Source organism: Balaenoptera borealis (genome assembly GCF_965194805.1).
Source record: "Balaenoptera borealis genome assembly, chromosome: 2".
Lineage (NCBI taxonomy): Eukaryota > Metazoa > Chordata > Mammalia > Artiodactyla > Balaenopteridae > Balaenoptera > Balaenoptera borealis.
In genome coordinates, this window is record NC_138867.1 from 124,307,111 (window position 1) to 124,330,520 (window position 23,410).

General features: G+C 41.3%; 2 protein-coding genes across 3 annotated transcripts in view; one reads left to right on the forward strand and one right to left on the reverse strand.

Annotated features, from left to right (window-relative positions):
- SH3RF2 (SH3 domain containing ring finger 2) overlaps positions 1 to 11,165 on the forward strand; it is a 142,449-nt gene extending 131,284 nt beyond the window's left edge. For both annotated transcript variants that reach the window (XM_082382706.1, XM_082382707.1), the window contains exon 11: positions 7,600 to 11,165. The gene's annotated coding sequence lies outside the window, so the exon portion shown is untranslated. The remainder of the gene's footprint in view (positions 1 to 7,599) is intronic.
- A 2,342-nt stretch (positions 11,166 to 13,507) lies between these two features.
- PLAC8L1 (PLAC8 like 1) overlaps positions 13,508 to 23,410 on the reverse strand; it is a 32,353-nt gene continuing 22,450 nt past the window's right edge. Inside the window, exons 3-4 of the mRNA XM_082382833.1 lie at positions 15,110 to 15,246; positions 13,508 to 13,771 (exon numbers count right to left, since the gene is read on the reverse strand). Of these exons, the coding sequence (XP_082238959.1) occupies positions 13,631 to 13,771; positions 15,110 to 15,246 (278 nt within the window). The 3' untranslated portion in view covers positions 13,508 to 13,630. The remainder of the gene's footprint in view (positions 13,772 to 15,109; positions 15,247 to 23,410) is intronic.

Consider the following 23,410-nt stretch of genomic DNA (forward strand, 5'->3'; position numbering starts at 1 on the left):
AATAGCAACTGTAAACACATAACATGGTTGAGGTTGGAGAGGTTGCACAAATGTGTGTGTGCTGCTGAGACCACAGGGATGAGGATGGAGATGGGGGTGGGGGAATGGTTTAACTCAGGGGGTCAAGCCCTCCCAGAGAATAAGTATTGGGTTGGCCAAAAACTTCGTTCAGGTTCTTCCATAACATCTTACAGAAAAACCCAAAAGGACTCTTTAGCCAACCCATACAAGGGTCTTATCATCCAAGAAGTAGGGGTGGGAAAGAAGGTGACTGAGAGTGTTCTGTACAGAGAAATCCAAAAAGCAAATCTACGCCTGCTGCAAGGGCGGCCAGACGCAGCCCAGCGACTTGAAAAAGAACCAAAGCTTGCAATGTGGTTCTGGATCACTGATATCAAAACACAATGATTATTTTGCATTCCCTAGATCTCTCCCTCTTCTTGAGTTTACTTCCTCTAAAGGATACAGAGTCCAGACGAAGGGGAATATGATGTCCAAAATGACCCCCACTTTCATCTTCTCTGTGGGAACAAGAGGACTCAGAGAGCTGACACCTTCCAGTGTTCCATGCTGGTATTTTTCCGAAGTTCAAAGGCAATTGCTTTTGGGGGTGGGGGTGGGGTAAATACACACCCACAGATGCAAGCTAATTATGCAGATAGGGTCACTGCTGGATGGACAAGAGCTGCAGCCTGGTAAGGACTAAAAGGATGCCAGCCAAGACCCAGGGAGAAAGGCAAAATGCATTCGCAAAGGCCATTTTGTGTATCCTTGGTTAATGCTGTTAGAATCAGTGCTAGGGTGACCGACCGACTTGATGAAGGCCACTTGCAATGTCAGAGTTTGACTGCTGTCAGTCGCACGTGTCCTGGAGACCAGAGCCATCCTAATGTCCTTCCCATGAAAATAACTCCCTGGACCATCTGAGAGGATTGTGAGAACTATTTTCAGTCAGGAGACTCTCACAAATAAGCAAAAGCAAGCGTGAATCAAAACATAAGGAGACAGCAAAGACGCCTGGAGGACCAAAGAGGAATTCAAATAAATATCACCTTCAAAGGGTTGTACCTGGATCCCTACCCCTTCCCCACCCAGTTCCTTGGGAGATGTTTTCCATCTCTGTCTAGGAGAGAGCTGGAGGACCACACTGCCTGAGGAGAACATGTCAGTCACAGCTCGAGAGAGATGGCACCAGCTTCCATGACAAAGGACAGAGCAGTCAGACGGCCAGAAGGTGCCATACTGTTTGGAACGGAAGGCTGAATTTTAGATATCAGAACCACATTTCCAAATATTCCATCCTGCACATTCTATTTATAAATTGAATTCTTTTTTAAGCTTACATTCTTTTTAGATTTGGCAAATTTGATAGCTTGGACCTTCTTCATGGAGACCTCCAGTAAAGGACTAAATTTTAAAACATCAATCAACAAGGATTTGGGGGTAGCTATTCTAGCTGTATTCCCAATCCACTAGAACTTTACAAGATATGGAGAAACAATATAATATAATAGCTAGGGTGATGGGTTTTGGAACCAAATCATCTGGGGTTTCGTCCCAGCTTGTCACTTACTCGTTAGGTTTCCTTTGGCAAATGACTGAAGCAAGTTGAGAAAGTTACACCACCTCCCTAAACCTGCTTTCTCATCTGTAAAATGGGAATCAGAACCTCCACCTCATAGGGTTCTCAGCAGGATTAAACGAGATCATGCATGTACTGCTCTGATGGTGATACGGGGTACATCAAAGTGTTCAGTAAATGGTAGCTATTACCCATAAGTGGGAATGGAGGCACAATTCAAAAACGGAGTACAAGAAAGAGCTAGGCTCAGAAGCAAGAGCGGGGAGTAATGAAGGAGCGTTTCAGCTGTCAGGAGAGCTCCACTGAGGCGAAACCGATTCTGAAAGACGGCAGCATGGAGAAATGAAGAGGAAACCACCTGGGCTCTGGAATCATATGTCCCTGGGCTCAAATCCTGGCCCCACCACTTCTTGGCTGTCTGACCTTGGACCAAGTTAACTAACCTCTCTGAGACTTTCTTTACTCATCTGAAGAGTGAAAACAATCAACACTTCACAGAGTCATTGGGAAGATTAAGTGAGACAGACAGGCCAGATGCTGGCGTGCAGAAGGGACCCTAGCAGTGAATTTTGCAGTCATGACAAAGGCAGGTGATCAGGAGAAATGCTAAAATAAGAACAGAATCTTCTAACTACCATTCATTACACGGCTACTAAATGCCAGGGACTGAGCTAACCCCTTAGAGGGTCATTTACAGGGTGGTTAAAAGCACAGTGAGTCAAGGTGACCGGGATTCAAATCCAGGCTCTGCATTTCCTCCCTGTGTGATCACGGGGAAGTCATTTAATCTTCCCAAACTTTAGTCCCCTTGCTTGCAAAATGCAGGTTCTAACTGTGCTTTCCTTGAGTGGTTTGGTGGGGATTAAAAGAGATAATGGGCATGAGGTCATTAGCACAGTGCCCAGCTTATAGAAAATGCTCTGTGACATTAGCTATCATGACTGTTTACATGCCTTTTCTCATGTAACATTCACAACAATCCCATGAGTTGGGTGTTATTGTCCCCTATTTATAGATCAAACGGATCTGAGGCTCTGAGGATAAATCACTTGTCTAAGGTCACAGAAAGGAAGCAGTGGGGCTGGCTCTGTAAGACTAGAAATCTCAGCTTTTTTGTTCTCTTCACTTTTCAGATCAGCTGGTCAGTGGCACCAGGGTTGAGGAAATATGACAGTTATTTTTAAATGTATCTCATGCCATAACCCTCATCAGTCTTTTGTCTTCTGCTTGTCCCCATCACCTCACCTCCTCATCTGTTGAAGGTTTGAGGTTTAAGGTCATCTGTGACCCTGAATGCAGCCAGTGAGCACCTTGGTGCTGCCCCTCTGGGGACTTATTTGCAGCTTCACAAGGTTGACAAGGTTTATGAAATGTCCATTCTGATTTGCAAATAGGTCTGACATGGACATGCTTCCAGCTGGCTGGTGATTTCGATAACAACCCCTCCTCCTCGGTGCTAATTGACAGAAATTAAATGTCCCTGGCACACTTTGTAATTCAGAAAATGCATGTGCTGATTAGTTAATCCCCTGCTGGACACGCCATTATGACCAAGGGACTCCAGGCCAAAGTCCTAGCTCTCGCTCCATCTCCATTTAAAGTCACAGAATGTTTTCTTCCTGGGTAGAAATCAGTGTCACCTCATTCATTTATTCATTCATTTTCATTCAACAAATATTGATTGAGCATCTACTGTGTGTGAGGTTTTGTTCCATACAGTTGGGATACAGCAGTGAACAAAGCAAGTAATGTTCCTGCCTTCATGAACGGGAGTAAATGGTAAACCATTAAACACACAGGGTTGTTTCTATATGACAGATGTTATGAAGGAAACAAAGAGGTGGGACGGAGAATGGCTGGGGGGTATGCACTACATTGGGTAGGGTGGCCGGGAAAGGATTCTCCAAGGAGGTGAGATTTCAACTGAGATTTAAAGACTGAGAAGGAATCAGGCATGCAGCATAGTGAGATGAAGAGGAACAAGTTCAAAGTGTCAAGGAAATTCATTCATTTATCAAACATTTTTGATCATACATTCAATATGTGTTGAATGAAAAATTGGAGAATAAATGAATCCTCTTTTTCCTGCCAAGAAGGACCTTCACAGGAAAGATGAACTTATGGGCGATGCCACAAGCTTAGAGGCAAGTTACTTCCATTTTCTCCAGCCCCGTTTCACCTCTCAAACAAGGGGCTTGGCTTAGGCACTAGCATTCCAGGACTGCAGGATCTTAAGTACTCACCTTCCAAAGGGACTGGCCCTCACAGCTCTTTAAAGCCATGACTCTGCAGCAAGCAAAAAGCAATCTCATTTTTCTAAGCAGTCAAAATGGTTGTTTCGAATTATGTAGACAAGGCATAAAACGTCATCTGCTTTGTTATCATTAGGATATATGTATTGAATTCCCACGCCCACTTACTCATTCCGAGAATATTATTATTAGTTGCGAGTCTCCCTCTCCCCTTCCCTCCCTCCCTCCTCCTCCCCACCCCCCCACCTCCTTCATTCTCTTCCGCTCACCTTTCTCTGGCCTAGCAGTGGAGAGCCCAGGCTATAGAATCAGAACACCCATTGTACCTCAAGTGTGACTCACTGTGTGACTTTGGGCGAGTCACTTCACCTCTCTGAGTCTCAATTTTCTCATCTATATAATAGGAAGAATAATAGAGGCCCTCTCATGACAATCATATAAAGTAAATACTGAGCTATTGTTGTCCTCAATTTGTGGATTAGGATGTAAAATTTTAAGAACTCTATTCAGGTTTTTAAGGCAAAAGAAACTCCAGTAATGAGTGTGACCGTGAGCCAGTTTAATGATCTGTATCCACCTGTAGGGTTTTCCATTCTTTGAGATAATCAAGAACCAGGAACATAATAAATAGCCTTGAAGAGGTCTCTTAATTTATAGTAATACTTTTGAGCCAGCGATGATAGACAGACCCCCTGCCTTGAGCCAGACACTTTTATGTGCTTTACTTATATTGACTGATTTTAAAATCTCACTACAACCATACAAAGTAAATACTATTACTATGCCCATTTTACAGGTAAAGAAACTAAGACCTAGAGAGAGTAAATAGTTTCCATGGGGTCATACAGCTGGGACTTGGTGGAGCTTGGGAATAAACCCAGGCAATCGGACTCCAGTGGCTGCTGCTAGCTGCTTGCCACCTCATTTAAGATGAGACACAAAAGCTTTCCTGCAGACATCAGGGTTTTCTACTTCAAGCAGACCTCTCCCCTGAGCGCTCAATAAACAAAGCATTACTACCTGCCTAATCCTAAAACCCCTGGCCTGTAGACACAGGACTGATAAGAGCTGCTACCCAGTACTGTACAACTGCCAGCCATAGGTAAATTCACACCTCCTGCCACTGATGGGATTTTTGATTGTCCATTAAAATGTCAGTGGATCTTAGAGTTGAAGTTCTTTCTACACCATTTAGCACAACCTGGAAGATCAGATTCATGTGGCAGCTGGCCTTCCCGTGGCAGTTACTTCCTTATTACTTCCCTGTCCCTGCGCTCACCCTCAGAAATGCTGCATCACAATAAAGGTAGTTAAAGAGCTAACAAACCACCACTACTCCCTTGAGATCCAGAAGCAGTTGTCTCAAATCACCTTGCCTCCAGTCTCGGAGGGATATGCCCCCAGCTGCTGATGCCAGGCCTGATGTGCAGATCAAAGCAGCCATTTCCAGGCCCCCTGTGATAGCAACGGGTTGACCCATCTCCAAAGGCAGGTGCCCAGCATCAGTGCCGGTACCCACTTAGGCACAGGAGGAGAAGCAGACTATGTCTAACACAGGTGTCTTCCCTTCTTAGGGCTAAAAGTTGTGAATAGCAGGCTGAAACTCCTGCCCGTGTTTGGGGGTGTACGATGGAGACAGCATAACTCCAAATCCTGTGTAACTTACTGTCATGATGGGACGCAGAATGCGTCCTCGTAATCACAGGCTTTCTATTCATTCCTGCTTCTCCCGTGGAATAGGAAGCAGCCACCTGGAGCCTCCCATGGCTCTTACTTGCTGTTATTCTGAGTGGAGCACGCCCGCAAAGGAGTAAGTCCTGTCTTGCATCGGCAGGCCCTGAGAGCACAGAGAAGCTCAGCTGTTAGCCCAGATGTGGTTGCCTGCTTGAAAGCTCAGGCTCCTTCAGTATACTTAGTCTCTGTAGCCACGATTCATGCTTCTGCCTTTGGAGAGGGGGGGTTTTGGTCAGACTCCCAAAACCGCTATTTCCCATAAACTTTGCTTGCAAGATCCAGCTGTCCTGTGCCACCCCGCAAAGAATGAACCTGTCTGTGATCATCATTAAAATTTCCCCAAAGACAAAACTGGCCTGTTAAATCAGCAGGAGTCCTTGGCTAGGAAAGGAATCAGGCTCCAAAATGAAAGACATTGGGCAGGAGATGGAAAACTCCCTCTCCTACTTATTTCCCGTTTTACTGGGTTTTCATGGGAATTCACTCATGGACAAACTCCGAGCCTGAGTCTTTTAGGAAAGCAAATCTTTTTAAATGTTATTGGACCAATTTCCCATCATCCTTTTAGCTTTCTCCTGTCCCCCTTCAGCATGGTCAGTTGGGACTTCATTTGCACTCAGAAGGGCCAAGAGCCAAGCAGTGGCAGCAAAGTCACAGAGAGCAGCCAGCTCCTGTGATGCCCATCTAAACCGCCTGCCCTCACCTGGACAAGGGGCAGCTGCAAGTGCTGGCTGCACTTCCTTCTGGGCATCTTCAGCCTCGGGAAGAGAAAAGGCACCAGGGGCTGGGCAGGAAGGGGAGGACACTGGCTGCATGTGTGGGGATGACAGGAATGCAGGTTGGGCTTGGAAATCAAAAATGAAATATTTGAGGCTTTGGAGACATTCTGGGGGCTCGTGAATTTTAACTTTATTTTTTAAATAATTTCAGACTTTTAGAAATGTTGCTAAAATAGTACAAGGAACTCCTGTATACCCTTCAGAACTAGGTTCCCTAGATATTAACATTTTACTATGTTTGTTTTGATCCCCTCTCTCTTTGATATATGTATATACATATATATTAATTAATGATTAAATTACAATTTAATATAAATTATATATATAATTTTTCTGAACCATTTGGAAGTAAGCTAAAAATCAAGTGCCCATTTTCCCCTAAACATTTCAGTGTGTATTTCCTAAAAACAAGGGTGTTACATAATCACAATGCGATTACCAAAATCAGGAAATTAACATTGATATAGCACTATTAACTACACTACAGATCTTATCCAATTGTCCTATCCTTTTCCTTTACAGAGAAAACAGATTTTGATGTCTCGTCTAGGATCCCATCTAGGACCACATATTGCATTTGTCATATCTCTTTAGTTTCTTTTAATCTGGAACAGTTCCTCAAGATTCATTGTCTTCCGTGATCCTGGCATTTCAAAGAATATAGGCCATTTATTTTATAGAAAGTCTCTCAATTAGGCTTTGTCTGACATTTCTTCATCAGTAGATTCAGATTATTCATTTTTGGCAGTAATGGATGATAATCCTTACAAATAATCAAATAGGTATCCCTGAGTCCCTACTATATAAAGAAATGAGGGAGAAGGAAAAGCTCTTCCTTACAGTAGAGTGCCAACTAAAAAATGTAGAAGGAATGATGGAATTTTTTAAAATCCCAGTTTGACAACCACTGCAGTAACAAATGGTTCGAGCAGAAGTCATCAATGGATATTAAAACTAGTGTATCAGAGTATCTCCTCAAAAGATACTTATTAATCACAAAGGGGAAAATACAATTTTATAGTGAAGAAAGCTGGTAGACAACCACCTTAACCAAAAGATCAAAGTTTTAGCATCCCCAGTAATGGGGAAGTAGATAGTGTGTACCTCCCGATATGACGAACAGAGGACACGACATCTCTTTTGTGAAATGAAAAGACAAATTCCTGCTCAAAAGACTTAAGAATTTTAAAGAACTATAGTTCTAACCAGGCTGCATTCACAATAGATTCTGAAATCCTTTTCACCTTCACAGACCCCGCCTTCCCAGGAGGAGCTAACAATAACCGGATACTGAAGAGAGCAAATCGTCTGCTTGAATGGAAACTGCTTGGTACAGAGCTGTGGACCATGTGATACTCCTTGGACATCAGGGATGGTACAGGAATACCAGTAGGCTGGCCTCCAAAACAGAAGGGTAATACGAGAAAAAGCAAATCTGTCTTCCCACAGTATCAATGGGTGGCGGGCCAGGTTGGAGAAAAGCACGTGAGTCATGTGCCACTACAGGTTACACCAGACTACTGGCCCTCCTGTTATTCTGTTCTGCTGTCAAAGCCAAACTTTGTCTTGCCAATTTCTCACACCTTGGCACCTAACTGACAAATGAAAAGACCGGACATCAAACACCTCCCAACACTGTGTCTGGCCTATCGCTCCAGCTCAGATTTAGAGCAGTACAGGGGATGGCATAATATTCTCCTCTCAGGTGTTCAAGCCAGAGAGGCCAGTGCTTCTTTGCAACGTCCCCAGCCTTCACTCCCTCCCCTGACTGTGCATCCTGCATCACTCCACCACATCCACATTCTTTTCCATTCCAATTCCGTTCTGTCTTTCCACCCTGACACTTTCTGATCCAGAGGGTTCTTGTTAGAATATACCAATCAAGGAAATAAGGACTTAGTATATAAATAATCTCAGACAAGAAACATGCAAGATCTTATAAGAGAGATGCCACAGACTGCAGTGCTTACTGAGAGGCTATTGCAAGTCTAAAGATATAAAAATCAGTTATAACCATGTAGGCTTTTTTGTTCAGAAATAAGTCATCTTAAAGAAGTCAAAAGAAGATATTCTACCCCTGTTTTTTCAAAAAACTATAATTTAAACTATAAATTTTAAATTATCTGTGCTAACCTGAGAGATTGTACAGATAAATGAAATGCACAAATACCCTCAGACTCTTTGAGCCATGTGTTTTCATCTTCTCCCCCATCTTAAGACATCAATAAGAATTTCATTTCTAAAAGCACATGCCACCTTGATTATCAAAGACAATGACAGGAATGCAGCATGATTTGGATATGTACTGATAGATGGTTTTGAAGTTCAGTATCATAATTTTGCACTGAAGCATTCCCAGTCTTTCATCCAGTCCTGCTGGTAAGGAGCCAAGCCAAACTATGAGCTGAGTAAGGACTGTATTTTGTGGTTACAGAAATGTTTCCCTCTGTGTGAAGCTGTCACTTGCAGGGCTCAAACTGGCACCCGTGTCTTAATGGGATGACTAACTTAATGGACTTCTTAATCATAGCCTTCTCTTGGTTAACCCCAGGGGAAGGTGATAATAGGCAACAAGAAGCCCCACAGCATTGGCTTTATCTGCCAAGAGGTGAGTGAGAAGCAAGAAGTATGATGAGACCACAGAAAGGCCAATGTAGTGACAACACCTCCTTCTTACACGTGGTCCATGATGGTACTGCCAATTGTCGGTCATCCCTTTTCTCTGAACTGCTGTGACTAAACGTTGGTTCCATTTCCTCTGGGATGAATTCGGGTTTGGCTGGCTCCTCATTAGCCTCAGGAGCAATGAATAGAGAGATGCTGCCTTCAGATTCTGGCATCTACTTGTTACAATCATGAGGCCTTACAACCCACCTATAGATAGGTTTCAAAGACTTCACTTGCCAGGGCAAAGTCATAGAGTGTCAGAGTTGGAAGGAATTTTAGTTTTATAGGTGATATACAGAAAGGTTAAGTATAGGCAAGGTGTCCACACAAAAGCAAGTTGTATAAGCTGGGTGGGGACGGGGGAACAACACAGCTTTTAATGCCCAGAAACCATTAGACCACATTGGCTAATTATAGCTTTGTCCCCAAGGCCCTCTCGCTCAGACTTTCTTCTCCTTAGACTGGCTTCCCCCTCTCACATTTAGAATAACAAGAAACCACCACTCCTAATTTTACACTTGCTGTTTTTTCATCTCTGGGAACTTTCCATGTCTTATAGTTTCATGGAGGGTTTCATGAAGAGTTAGCTTTCCTTTGAAACTGCTTAGCCAAATAAACCAAATATTTCTTTCTAAAGCACAAAATGAAGACTATGATTTGTTCCCAGCCAAACTCAGAAGCGTACGAAAAGCTCCCCCATTTGCTAAAGTTTTCATCTCCAGACTGTGAGCTCCAGCATATATATTCCAAATTGTCGTGGGTCAAAAAGTGCTGGAGGTGGTGGGAATGCAGCCAAGGATGAAGTAGAATGATTAGAATGAGGTCAGCCCAGAAATGCACCAGAGAATAGTCTGCTAACCATGAAGTCTGAGTTTCATCTTCTGGAATTGTTGCTTCTTATTCCTGCATGCTGGGTCAGGGGGAGAGGGTGTTGTTTAGGGGGAAAAAGGAGGAAAGAGAAAATGCAAGAGGAGAAAAATTCACTCCTCCATGGAAGTATCAGCAGAAAATCTATAGACTCTTGTGTCTCTGCTTCTTTTTTCAGTACAATGTTTTTAATAGACCAAAAGACAATCTTTATGATGTAATAGGTATGTGAATAATGTTTATAAAAAGGGTATATATAACATGTTAGTCATTATCAACTATTGTATAAATAAACCTTAGATATGTAAAATATATAAACATATAAAAATTATTTTATAGGGCAGTGGACACTTTTCATATCTTCGTTCCAAAAAATAGAGAGTTCCAGGGCTGGCATCTTATTCTTCATTAGTATATTGCACTGTAAAGCCAAAAGGTTTGGTGGGGTTTCATTTGTTTGTTTTCTGGTTTTGTAATTTATAATAATCTGAATGGATTACTTTGAAATGTCTGTTGCATATGTGTTGGTATTGTTTGCCCACACGGAGTCATCAGAGATCTGTCCCACATTTTGCATCCTGGAAAATCAAAAGGAGTTTTCCAGTGAGAAGAAAAACACAGAGAAAAAGCCTCCACTGTTGGGTAACTCAGATTTGTACCACTGACAGCTTCTTGTAAGTCTGAGGAAATGGGAAGTTTAAGATCAAATTTGTTGTCTCTCACTTAAGCACTGGGCATTGGATAACTTTTCTGCTGGGAAGGAAGTACATATTTTCGTTAAGTTCTTTCTTCATGGACTTGACATGTTCTAGGGGAAACTAGAAGTCATGGCCCTAAGCCACCTTTCTTCAGGACCACTCTCCACCATCCGTTTTCAAAGAACCATCCACATATCAATTCTCTGATGTTCCGTGATTCATTGGCAGACTCAATGCTTTCAGAGCCCGGAGTTTTATTTGTTTGGGTTTGTGGCTCTAAAGAAATGTTAAGTTTGCTCTACCACCGAGACCGATCAGAAGAAGCAAAGGGGAAAAGGGAGCTCCCTTGCTGGAGAGGTTCGCTTGCACCTCTGACCCCCTCTGACCACAGCCAAGAGAAGCACTGGGCCAGTAGCCGGTGCGTGAAATGTCATCTACTCTTCACGCAGTGAGGGGTCATCGTGTGAGAGTGGAGAGGTCACCCAAGTCTCCTTTGCCAAAAATGCATATTGTTCCCAGCTGTAAGCTTGTGAAGCACAATATGTGTTTTTGCATGAAACAATAAAAGAGGTTTATTTTCACTTAATAGACCCGTCCCTCAGGCCTGGTGTTTTCAGTAGCTGGCTTGGAGCAGGGAGTACTTTATCATGTATTAAATGTCAACATTGCACATTTTATTGTTCCCAAAGAGCTTTGGCCCCTGGCAGCTGCCCTGGACATCCAAAAGGAGGGCTGAGAGGAGTCCTTCGTCAGACAGGAATTGCTCAGTTTCAGTGGGGATGGCTGAGCGCGGGGGTGAGTGACACTTCCCCTCAACGCTGAGTTCACCAGGCTGAGTTCATCAGGCTGAGTTCACCAGGCTGAGTTCGCCTCCCTAGAGCAAACTCCGGTTTGTGCAAACACGAGGGCCCAAGAAGGCCTCTTAGCCAGAAACTTTCTCTGCTTGCTTAGTGCAGGAGTTAGTAACACAGCCTCAATAGTCTGACTGCCTGTCACTTACCGGCTGTGTGGTCTTGGGCAAGTTACTTAACCTCTCTGTGACTCAGGTTCTTGTCTGGAAAATGGAGCTGTAATAGCTCCTTCCTGAGGGATGTTAAGGATGAAACGTCTTAAAACAAGTAGAGTGCTTTGAACAGTGCCTGGCACATACAAGCACTCAATACAATTCATGTTTTACCACCTTCATAATGTTTGCCCTATCCACCAACCAATTATATTATTATTTACCTGATGTTCTTCTTTTAATTAACTCAATTTTAACCTAAAACTTGATAGAAAACTTTATATCCCAACTGTAAATGGAGAATTATCATTTGCTGCAAATATAAGGTAACAGTACATAGTAATAATAGCTGATATTTACCAAGTCCTTGCTCCTTCCCGGCCATTGTGCTAAGTGTCTTGACTTGTTAAAATACTCACAACCCTATGAAGACAGTACTGTCATTTTACGGAGGAGGAAACTGAGGTCCTGACAGATGAGCAAATTTGCCTGTAGTTACACAATTAGTAAATGAAGGAGGCAGTTCAGCTTCAGACCCCAAGCTCCTCAGCATTGCTCTGTACTGCCACGCTAACAAGAACAAAAGTATTCTATTCCCATGGTAGATGGTTGGTGAATCAGCTTCCTAGGGCTGCTGTGGTAACAAAGTACTACAAACTGGGTGGCGTAAAACAACAGAAACTTATTCTCTCACAGTTCTGGGGGCCGGAAGTCCAAAATCAAGATACTGGCAGGGTAGCGCTCCCTCCGAAACCTCTAGGAGAGGATCTTCCCTTGTCTCCTCCAGCCTCAGGTAGCCCCGGCGCTCCTTGGTTTGTGGCAGCATCACCCCCAACCTCTGCCTCCATCTTCTCATGGCTGTCTTCCCTCTGTGTGTCTACCTCTGTGTCTCTTCTCCTCTTCTTGTAAGGACAGCAGTCATGTTGGATTAGGGCCCACCCTAATGACTTCATCTTAATTACATCTGCAAGACTATTTCCAAATAAGGTCACATTCACATATACGAGGAGTTAGGACTTCCATAACTCTTTTGTGGGAAGGGGTTGGGGGGGGCATAGTTCAACCTGTAACAGTGGCCCACCTAAGGCTTTGAATCTGGGGCTGAAGATTTACAAATGTTGGAGAGCTGTTCAGGATCAGCAACAAGCTGAGACTTTCTCCTTTATGCCAGTCAGGACTGAAGGAGTCAGGACAAGGGAAGGACAATGCTCCTGCATTACAGTGATATTTAGGGCCCAGACCAGGTGCTAACTGATTCGCTTGGCTGTACACCTGAAACTAACCCAACATTGTAAATCAACTATAATCCAATAAAAGTTTTTAAAAATAATAAAAAAATAAAATAAAACCGTCTTCTGCCCCATCATTGGTACTTTGGGAAAAGAGGCTTAGCTTAGCCATATAATAGTTCTTCCTGCTTCCCAGACATCTCTTGTGAAAAGGGAAGATGGGGGAAAATGCAGCCTTCCAAAACTCCAGGCAGGGTGGTGGAGGGCAAAAAACTCACCTCTCGGGCTTCCCTGGTGGCGCAGTGGTTGAGAGTCTGCCTGCCAATGCAGGGGACACGGGTTCGAGCCCTGGTCTGGGAAGATCCCATATGCCGCGGAGCACCTGGGCCCGTGAGCCGCAATTACTGAGCCTGCGCGTCTGGAGCCTGTGCTCCGCAACGAGAGAGGCCGCGACGGTGAGAGGCCTGCGCACCGCGATGAAGAGTGGCCCCCGCTTGCCACAACTAGAGAAAGCCCTCGCACAGAAACAAAGACCCAACAACAGCCAAAAATAAATAAATTAATTAATTAAAAAAACAAAAACAAAAAAAAAACTCACCTCTCGAATCTGCCTAATATGGCAGGGCTGGGATAGCCAATTCAGACAAATAACCGAGTCTTCATTGGGGGTACGTGTAAAGAAAGGACAACAGTAAAGACAGTAGTGGGAAATCATTTATTTTCATACTATTTCAGTGAAACCTTAAGAACAATCTCTCTACTAAGAGGGATTTGAGAGGAGGGTGCGGGGAAGTGAGGAAGAGGAGATTTCTTGCTCTGTCAGATAAGATTTTCCTTAGTCGAAGGGGCCGCATAGATTTCGTAGAGTTGGGAGGTCCTCATCTTGAGTTCCCGGGCCACCTGGCAGATGGAAAAAGGCCAGCAGCAGTGCACTGCCAGCCAGTCCTCGCACAGCGTGCCCTAGGGGAGACCGGGTCTCTGTCCTGGCTCAATCACAGGCTCAGTTCCCTTTCCCAGGGACCTCCGCAATATTACCTCATGGCCCATCCCACCCACTGCCCCCAAGATCCGCCACCACCCTGAAGTCATCGCCCAGGGACACAACTCCACCGGGTGACCCAAGTGCCAAGCAGCTCAACACCTAATCAATCCTTGCAATTCAGAGACCTGCCCTCAAGACTTCCTTCGTACCTGAAACCACTGTCTCACTGACAGAAAATTCTGTCAACATCTTTTTTTTCCTCTTAGAACTTAATGTTTATAATTATTTTATTTACGTTTTTGGAGTAATAAATGCACATGGTCCAAAATTCCCACAGTAAGAAGGGATAGGAAGTAAAAAGTAAATCCCCCCTTCTACAGCTGTCACCAACCACCCAGTTACCTGTCAGGGGGCTACCGTTGTTGGTAGTTCTTATATACACTTCCAGATAAATTCTATGTCTAGGCAAATATATAGATACATATAGATGTATACACATTATATTTTACATACATATATATAGTCTTTTTAAGTAAATCATTACATACTTATATGCCTTGCTCTTTTGTTCACTTAAAAATATATCTTAGGGATCATTTCACATGAATATATAAAAAGATGCCTTTAACTAACGAGAACCTACTGTACAGCACAGGGAACTCTACTCAGTGCTCTGTGGTGACCTAAATGGGAAGGAAATCCAAAAAAGATGGGATATATGTATACGTGTGGCTGATTCACTTTGCTGTACAGCAGAAACTGACACAGCAGTGTAAAGCAACTATACTCCAATAAAAAAACAAATAAAATAATAAAAAGATGCCTTTTTATCTGTCCACGTCTTAGTAGGTATGACATGTCTGTCCTCAATCTCTCATTGTACCTCAGTCTCAGCTGCGCTGGAAATCGTCTGGCTCTTTGAAGGGTCCCCAGGGAACCCCCAGAGTGAATTCTGTATATGCTGGATGGGCTACATTTTAAGTGAGATTATCCCAAGTGTATCCTCCAAATTTGGTGCACTTCTACCTATCATCTTCTCTGGATGTAATAAGAGACAGAGAAACAGAAGTGGCCAACAATCTACATTATAATAGGTCCCCCTTGGAAACACCCTTCACAATGTGGCATTTTCGTTAATATACATCCTAGTAACAAATGAAATCGGAAATTTCTTCCCTTTCCTTTCTCAAAGTATTCCACTAAGTGTGGTGTTTTTAAGCATCCTCACCCACACATTTTTTTTTAAAAATCACAGGTTTGAAAGGCACAGGTTCTCATACAGATCCAGCTTCACATATACATCCAAACACACTTACCTGTATTTTATGTCTCTCTCTGGTGCCAATTCTTAGTGCAAAGGTGGACCCAGGTAACAGTGGCCAACAAAAACACTCTCCATAATGCCTGGCGATGTCACACTCAAGACACATGGGACAAAAGAGACCACAGAAACCTGTCAATAACCACATAAAAGCAAGGTTCTCAGTTGTGCTTGGAGCAACTTCACATCTCAAAGAGCATTTATAGCCCTATGCCATCAATTTAATACTGCATTGTCCCCCTGCAATCAGGGACTGAGAATGAAAAACCAATTTGCAAAACTCACTATATGAGAATTGCCATAACTGAGCCACATCAAAATTGTCTTTTGTTAAACACTGGCAAAGCTGAACCTGCTACAATTCTGTTAACGTTCACTACAGTAATTGTTTTTCCTGTCAAGAGAAAAGCATTAAATAATTTTTTATAGTTGAAACATAACTGTTGCTTCTCTTATGTTCATCTAATTTCAATATTCAAAATAGACACAGTATATGATACTTTTGAATAGCAGGCGTCTCCTTCTATACATGTGATTGAAAGCTCTTATATGGTACACTGATTCTGCCTGCTATTCTTATAAGGACTTTATTCTGTTTCTCAGGCCAGAAGGTTTCGCTAATGTTTGCAGCTTCATGGAGCCACTGACATCTGCCAGTTTTAATCTGTAAACTAGTAGAAGCTTGGTTCCTTGAACATCAGCTGGAAACAGTTGGTCATTTATTCATTCATTCATCTTTGACTACTGATATTGTTTCCTACACATCCTGCATGAACCATTAACACAGAGGTTCTCTTTTAAATACGTTTTGGGTCACGGGCCCTTTTGAGAATATGGTGATAGCTATGAACTTGCTCCTGAAGGAGAGAGAAAAATACATGAACACAGACATGCAAAATTGTGCATTCAATTTCACGGGGTTCAAGGATCCATTGAAAACTATCACTGGACCACAGGTTAAGAACCCCTGGTAAACGATTAAGATGCTATATCATTGCAAAAGATGACAACCTTGATGAATACAAATAATCTGAACTATGAAAGAGCAAAAAAACTAACCATAACCTTTAAAAATGTATTCAATAAATATGCTATCGAGGCATAATTTGTAAACAAGAAAATGCACAAATCATAAATGTTCAGTTGGATGAGTTTTGACAATCATGTTCACCCACGTAACCAAACGTGTAGAATACTGCCATCACCCCAGGGAGTTCCCGTGTGCCCCTTCCCAGACAATTCCAGTCCTCCCACCCCCACTCCAGACATATCGCTATTCTGATTTCTATTCCCATAGATGAGTTTTACCTCGATTTGGACTTCGTATAAGTGGGATAATGTTTACTTTCGTATCTGACTTCTTTTGCTCAACATCATGTTTCTTGAGATTCAACTATGTTGCTATGTGTATCTGCAGTTTGTTCCTTTTATCGTTGAGTAGTATTCCCAACGTATAAATGTCCTACAAATTGTCCATTCTCCCACTGTTTATTCCATTTTTTGCTATTATGAATAAGCACTATGAATATTCAAATACAAGTCTTTACGTGGACAACTATTTTCATTTCACTTGGGTGGATTCCTGGATATGGAATTGCTAGGTCATGGGGTAGATTTATGTTTAATTTTACCAGAAATTTACAAAGAGTTCTCCAAAGTATTTGTACCATTTTACCCTCCCACCAGCAATGTATGAGAGTTTGTTTTTCCACATCCTCACCAACATTTGCTATTGTCAGCCGTTTTTATGTTATCCATTCTAATGAGTGTGAAATGGTAGTGTTCATAGCCTTCTAGTGCACCAGACACAAAGGCTCACATACCATGTCACTAGCATACTAGAAGAATTCCTTGTCAAACACCTGTCTCTGTTGCCTCATCCCTCCCTCCCTCTTCAACAGTGAGGAGTGCAGAGTCCCACTCCCAAATTCAGTGACAAAGAAGCAGAAATCTAGGAATGCTGTTTTATCTTAGAACCTCCAAGGGATGTGCCTGGACTCTGGACTTCTCCAGTTTCATATAAGGGGTGAGGTAGCACATGTGCATGCAGGGCATGAGGACTGGAGGGGGGAAGAGGACAAGGAGCAGCCTATCTTTGAGGAACAGAACATCTATGTCATCAGGAATCTTAAGAAAATCACTAAATCACGTATTAGAGGCATCACTTGGCCCAAAGCAAACGCTAAATTCAGCCTTGATTAAGTCTGGGATGTTTTGTCCCACATTTTAAAAAAATCATTACTCCTAGAGAGATCAGCAGATCCCACTAAGCACTGACAACTGGTATAAACAGGTCAGAGGACAGAAAATGGCCCATGAACGTGCAGTGAGTTCAGAGTGGTAATATTGTATGCAACCCTGAATTAGGGGACTTTGAAATCATGGCACATAAAAATCAATCAAAACTTATGCATGAATTACAAAATACTGTAGTGTATATCCCTGCAAATAAAAAATTAATCAAAAGTTGCATAATTATAAAGCTGGCAAGCTAAGTGAGTAATAAATTGTGTTTACACAATTGCCTGAGCTGCACCACTTTAACTGGCAGAGAGGAATGCCCACCATCCTCAATAAGCATATTGTAAAAAAGTTGTTTTGTGCACTGGAGCTCCTGTACCTTATTTTTATGACTCATATAACACATGCTGTTAATTTTATTTTTAAGCCTTTCCATTTGTATATCCATGTTATCTAAGTGTTCATTATGAGGTAGTACTAGATACTGAGGAAACACACCCAAAATTCAATTACCTTGGGACAGAAGTCAGATATGATAAAAAAAAAAAACCCACAATGAAAGCCAAAGTTTTATTATATAATAGGTAATATTTATACAGATTTCACCATGTGCCAAGCCCTGCTAAAAGTACTTTGCATTTATTAACTCATTTAATTCTCACAACAATCCTATAAAATCTACTATTATTAGGCCCATTTTACAGATGAGCAAACTAATGCCCAGAGGATTTAAGCCATTTGCCCAAGTTCATACATTTGTTAAGGAGGGGCAGAGGTCACGTTTGAACTCAAGTAGTCTGGCTCCAAAGTCTTAACTACTACACATACCACATACGCCCAAATGTTCTCATGTTTTATGTATTTAACTAGTAAACAATTGTGGACTTGTGTGTTCTAAGACAGTGTCCTCACCACCACTATTTGGTATTTATTCCTGTGGAGAGTCTGAAATCATGCAACTTCTTTAGGAAAGATCCTTGGGTCAGGTGTACTGAGATGGAGTGCTGTGGGATAAACACTGTCCTCAACAAGAGATGCAAAAGGGTAGGATGATGGAATCCTTTGTCTTCAGGGGGCTCTAGGAGGAAATTTCACTACATAAATCACAGACTAAGGGTAAGTATCCAGAACATACAAAGAATCCCTGCAAATCAATATATCAAGGATTAAACAGAAGAAGGAAATGAACACAAGACATGAACAGGTAAAGAAGAAATACAAATGGCCAAGAACAAACATGAAAAGCTGCTCAATGTTGTTAGTAATCAGGGAATTGCATACTAAGATGATCAGAAACCATTTATTACCTATAAGAATGCCAAATTTTTCTAAGGTTTTTTTTTTGAATTTTGTTTTTTTTTTATACAGCAGGTTCTTATTAGTCATCAATTTTATACACATCAGTGTATACATGTCAATCCCAATCGCTCAATTGATCACACCACCACCAACACCCCCCTGCCGCTTACCCCCCTTGGTGTCCATACGTTTCTTCTCTACATCTGTGTCTCAATTTCTGCCCTGCAAACCGGTTCATCTGCACAATTTTTCTAGGTTCCACATATATGTGTTAATATACGATATTTGTTTTTCTCTTTCTGACTTACTTCACTCTGTATGACAGTCTCTACATCCATTCACGTCTCAACAAATGACCCAATTTTGTTCCTTTTTATGGCTGAGTAATAGTCCATTGTATATATGTACCACAACTTCTTTATCCATTCATCTGTCAATGGGCATTTAGGTTGCTTCCATGACCTGGCTATTGTAAATAGTGCTGCAATGAACATTGGGGTGCATGTGTCTTTTTGAATTATGGTTTTCTCTGGGTATATGACCAGTAGTGGGATTGCTGGATCATATGGTAATTCTATTTTTAGTTTTTTAAGGAACCTCCATATTGTTCTCCATAGTGGCTGTATCAACTTACATTCCCACCAACAGTGCAAGAGGGTTCCCTTTCCTCCACAACCTCTCCAGCATTTGTTGTTTGTAGATTTTCTGATGATGCCCATTCTAACTGGTGTGAGGTGATACCTCATTGTAGTTTTGATTTGCATTTCTCTAATCATTAGTGATGTTGAGCAGCTTTTCATGTGCTTCTTGGCCATCTGTATGTCTTCTTTGGAGAAATGTCTATTTAGATCTTCTGCCCATTTATGGATTGGGTTGTTTGTTTTTTTAATATTGAGCTGCATGAGCTGCTTGTAAATTTTGGAGATTAATCCTTTGTCAGTTGCTTCATTTGCAAATATTTTCTCCCATTCTGAGGGTTGTCTTTTGGTCTTGTTTATGGTTTCCTTTGCTGTGCAAAAGCTTTGAAGTTTCATTAGGTCCCATTTGTTTATTTTTGTTTTTATTTCCATTACTCTAGGGAGACGGATAAAAAAAGATCTCGTTGTGATTTATGTCAAAGAGTGTTCTTCCTATGTTTCCCTCTAAGAGTTTTATAGTGTCCAGACTTACATTTAGGTCTCTAATCCATTTTGAGTTTATTTTTGTGTATGGTGTTAGGGAGTGTTCTAATTTCATTCTTTTACATGTAGCTGTCCAGTTTTCCCAGCACCACTTATTGAAGAGACTTTTTCTCCATTGTATATCCTTGCCTCCTTTGTCATAGATCAGTTGACCATAGGTGCGTGGGTTTATCTCTGGGCTATCTATCTTGTTCCATTGATCTTTGTTTCTGTTTTTGTACCAGTACCATATTGTCTTGATTACTGTAGCTTTGTAGTATAGTCTGAAGTCAGGGAGTCTGATTCCTCCTGCTGCGTTTTTTTCCCTCAAGACTGTTTTGGCTATTCGGGGTCTTTCGTGTCTCCATACAAATTTTAAGATTCTATGTTCCAGTTCTGTAAAAAATGCCATTGGTAATTTGATAAGGATTGCATTGAATCTGTAGATTGCTTTGGGTAGTATAGTCCTTTTCACAATGTTGATTCTTCCAATCCAAGAACATGGGATATCTCTCCATTTGTTGGTATCATCTTTAATTTCTTTCATCAGTGTCTTATAATTTTCTGCATACAGGTCTATTTTCTCCCTAGGTAGGTTTATTCCTAGGTATTTTATTCTTTTTGTTGCAGTGGTAAATGGGAGTGTTTCCTTAATTTCTCTTTCAGATTTTTCATCATTAGTGTATAGGAATGCAAGAGATTTCTGTGCATTAATTTTGTATCCTACAACTTTACCAAATTCATTGATTAGCTCTAGTAGTTTTCTGGTGGCATTTTTAGGATTCTCTATGTATAGTATCCTGTCATCTGCAAACAGTGACAGTTTTACTTTTTCTTTTCCAATTTGTATCCCTTTTATTTCTTTTTCTTCTCTGATTGCCGTGGCTAGGAATTCCAAAACTATGTTGCATAATAGTGGTGAGAGTGGACATTCTTGTCTTGTTCCTGATCTTAGAGGAAATGCTTTCAGTTTTTCACCATTGAGAATGATGTTTGCTGTGGGTTTGTCGTATATGGCCTTTATTATGTTGACGTAGGTTCCCTCTATGCCCACTTTCTGGAGAGTTTTTATCGTAAATGGGTGTTGAATTTTGTCAAAAGCTTTTTCTGCATCTATTGAGATGATCATATGGTTTTTCTTCTTCAATTTCTTTCTTTTTTTTTTTTTAAACTTTGGGGTTTCTTTCTTTCTTTCTTTCTTTCTTTCTTTCTTTCTTTCTTTCTTTCTTTCTTTCTTTCTTTCTTTCTTTCTTTATGGCTGTGTTGGGTATTCGTTTCTGTGCGAGGGCTTTCTCTAGTTGCGGCAATTGGGGGCCACTCCTCATCGCGGTGCGCAGGCCTCTCATTATCGCGGCCTCTCTTGTTGCGGAGCACAGGCTCCAGACGCGCAGGCTCAGTAATTGTGCCTCACGGGCCTAGTTGCTCCACGGCATGTGAGATCTTCCCAGACCAGGGCTCGAACCCATGTCCCCTGCATTGGCAGGCAGATTCTCAACCACTGTGCCACCAGGGAAGCCCTCTTCAATTTCTTAATATGGTGTATCACCTTAATTGATTTGCGTATATTGAAGAATCCTTGCAACCTGGGATAAATCCCACTTGATTATGGTGTATGATCCTTTTAATGTGTTGCTGGATTCTGTTTGCTAGTATTTTGTTGAGGATTTTTGCATCTATATTCATCAGTGATATTGGTCTGTAATTTTCTTTTTCTGTAGTATCTTTGTCTGGTTTTGGTATCAGGGTGATAGTGGCCTCATAGAATGAGTTTGGGAGTGTTCCTTCCTCTTCAATTTTTTGGAAGAGTTTGAGAAGGATGGGTGTTAGCTCTTCTCTAAATGTTTGATAGAAATCACCTGTGAAGCCATCTGGTCCTGGGCTTTTGTTTGTTGAAAGATTTTTAATCACAGTTTCAATTTCATTACTTGTGATTGGTCTGTTCAAATTTTCTGTTTCTTCCTGGTTCAGTCTTCAAGGTTATACTTTTCAAAAAATTTGTCCATTTCTTCCAGGTTGTCCATTTTATTGGCATAGAGTTGCTTGTAGTAATCTCTTAGGATGCTTTGTATTTCTGCAGTGTCTGTTGTAACTTCTCCTTTTTCATTTCTAATTTTATTGATTTGAGTCCTCTCCCTCTTTTTCTTGATGAGTCTGGCTAATGGTTTATCAATTTTGTTTATCTTCTCAGAGAACCAGCTTTTAGTTTTACTGATCTTTGCTATTGTTTTCTTTGTTACTATTTATTTCTGCTCAGATCTTTATGATTTCTTTCCTTCTGCTAACTTTGGGTTTTGTTTGTTCTTCTTTAGTTCCTTTAGGTGTAAGGTTAGATTGCTTATTTGAGATTTTTCTTGTTTCTTGAGGTAGGCTTGTATAGCTATAAACTTCCCTCTTAGAACTGCTTTTGCTGCATCCCATAGGTTTTGGATCGTCGTGTTTTCATTGTCATTTGTCTCTAGGTATTTTTTGACTTCCTCTTTGATTTCTTCAGTGATCTCTTGGTTATTTAGTAACGTATTGTTTAGCCTCCATGTTTTTTTTTTACGTTTTTTTCCCTATAATTCATTTCTAATCTAATAGCATTGTGGTCAGAAAAGATGCTTGATATGATTTCAATTTTCTTAAATTTACTGAGGCTTGATTTGTGACCCAAGATGTGATCTATCCTGGAGAATGTTCCATGCGCACTTCAGAAGAAAGTGTAATTTGCTGTTTTTGGATGGAAAGTCCTATAAATATCAATTAAATCTATCTGCTCTATTGTGTCATTTAAAGCTTCTGTTTCCTTATTTATTTTCATTTTGGATGGTCTATCCATTGGTGTAAGTGAGGTGTTAAAGTCCCCCACTATTATTGTGTTACTGTTGATTTCCTCTTTTAGAGCTGTTAGCAGTTGCTTTATGTATCGAGGTGCTCCTATGTTGGGTGCATATATATTTATAATTGTTATATCTTCTTCTTGGATTGATCCCTTGATCATTATATAGTGTCCTTCCTTGTCTGTTGTAACATTCTTTATTTTAAAGTCTCTTTTATCTGGTATGAGTATTGCTACTCCAGCTTTCTTTTGATTTCCATTTGCATGGAATATCTTTTTCCATCCCCTCACTTTCAGTCTGTATGTGTCCCTAGGTCTGAAGTGGGTCTCTTGTAGACAGCATATATATGGGTCTTGTTTTTGTATCCATTCAGCAAGCCTGTGTCTTTTGGTTGGAGCATTTAATCCATTCACGTTTAAGGTAATTATCGATATGTATGTTCCTATGACCATTTTCTTAATTGTTTTGGGTTTGTTTTTGTAGGTCCTTTTCTTCTCTTGTGTTTCCCACTTAGAGAAGTTCCTTTAGCATTTGTTGTAGAGCTGGTTTGGTGGTGCTGAATTCTCTTAGCTTTTGCTTGTCTGTAAAGCTTTTGATTTCTCCATCGAATCTGAATGAGATCCTTGCCAGGTAGAGTAATCTTGGTTATAGGTTCTTCCCTTTCATCACTTTAAGTATATCATGCCACTCCCTTCTGGCTTGTAGAGTTTCTGCTGAGAAATCAGCTGTTAACCTTATGGGAGTTCCCTTGTATGTTATTTGTCGTTTTTCCCTTGC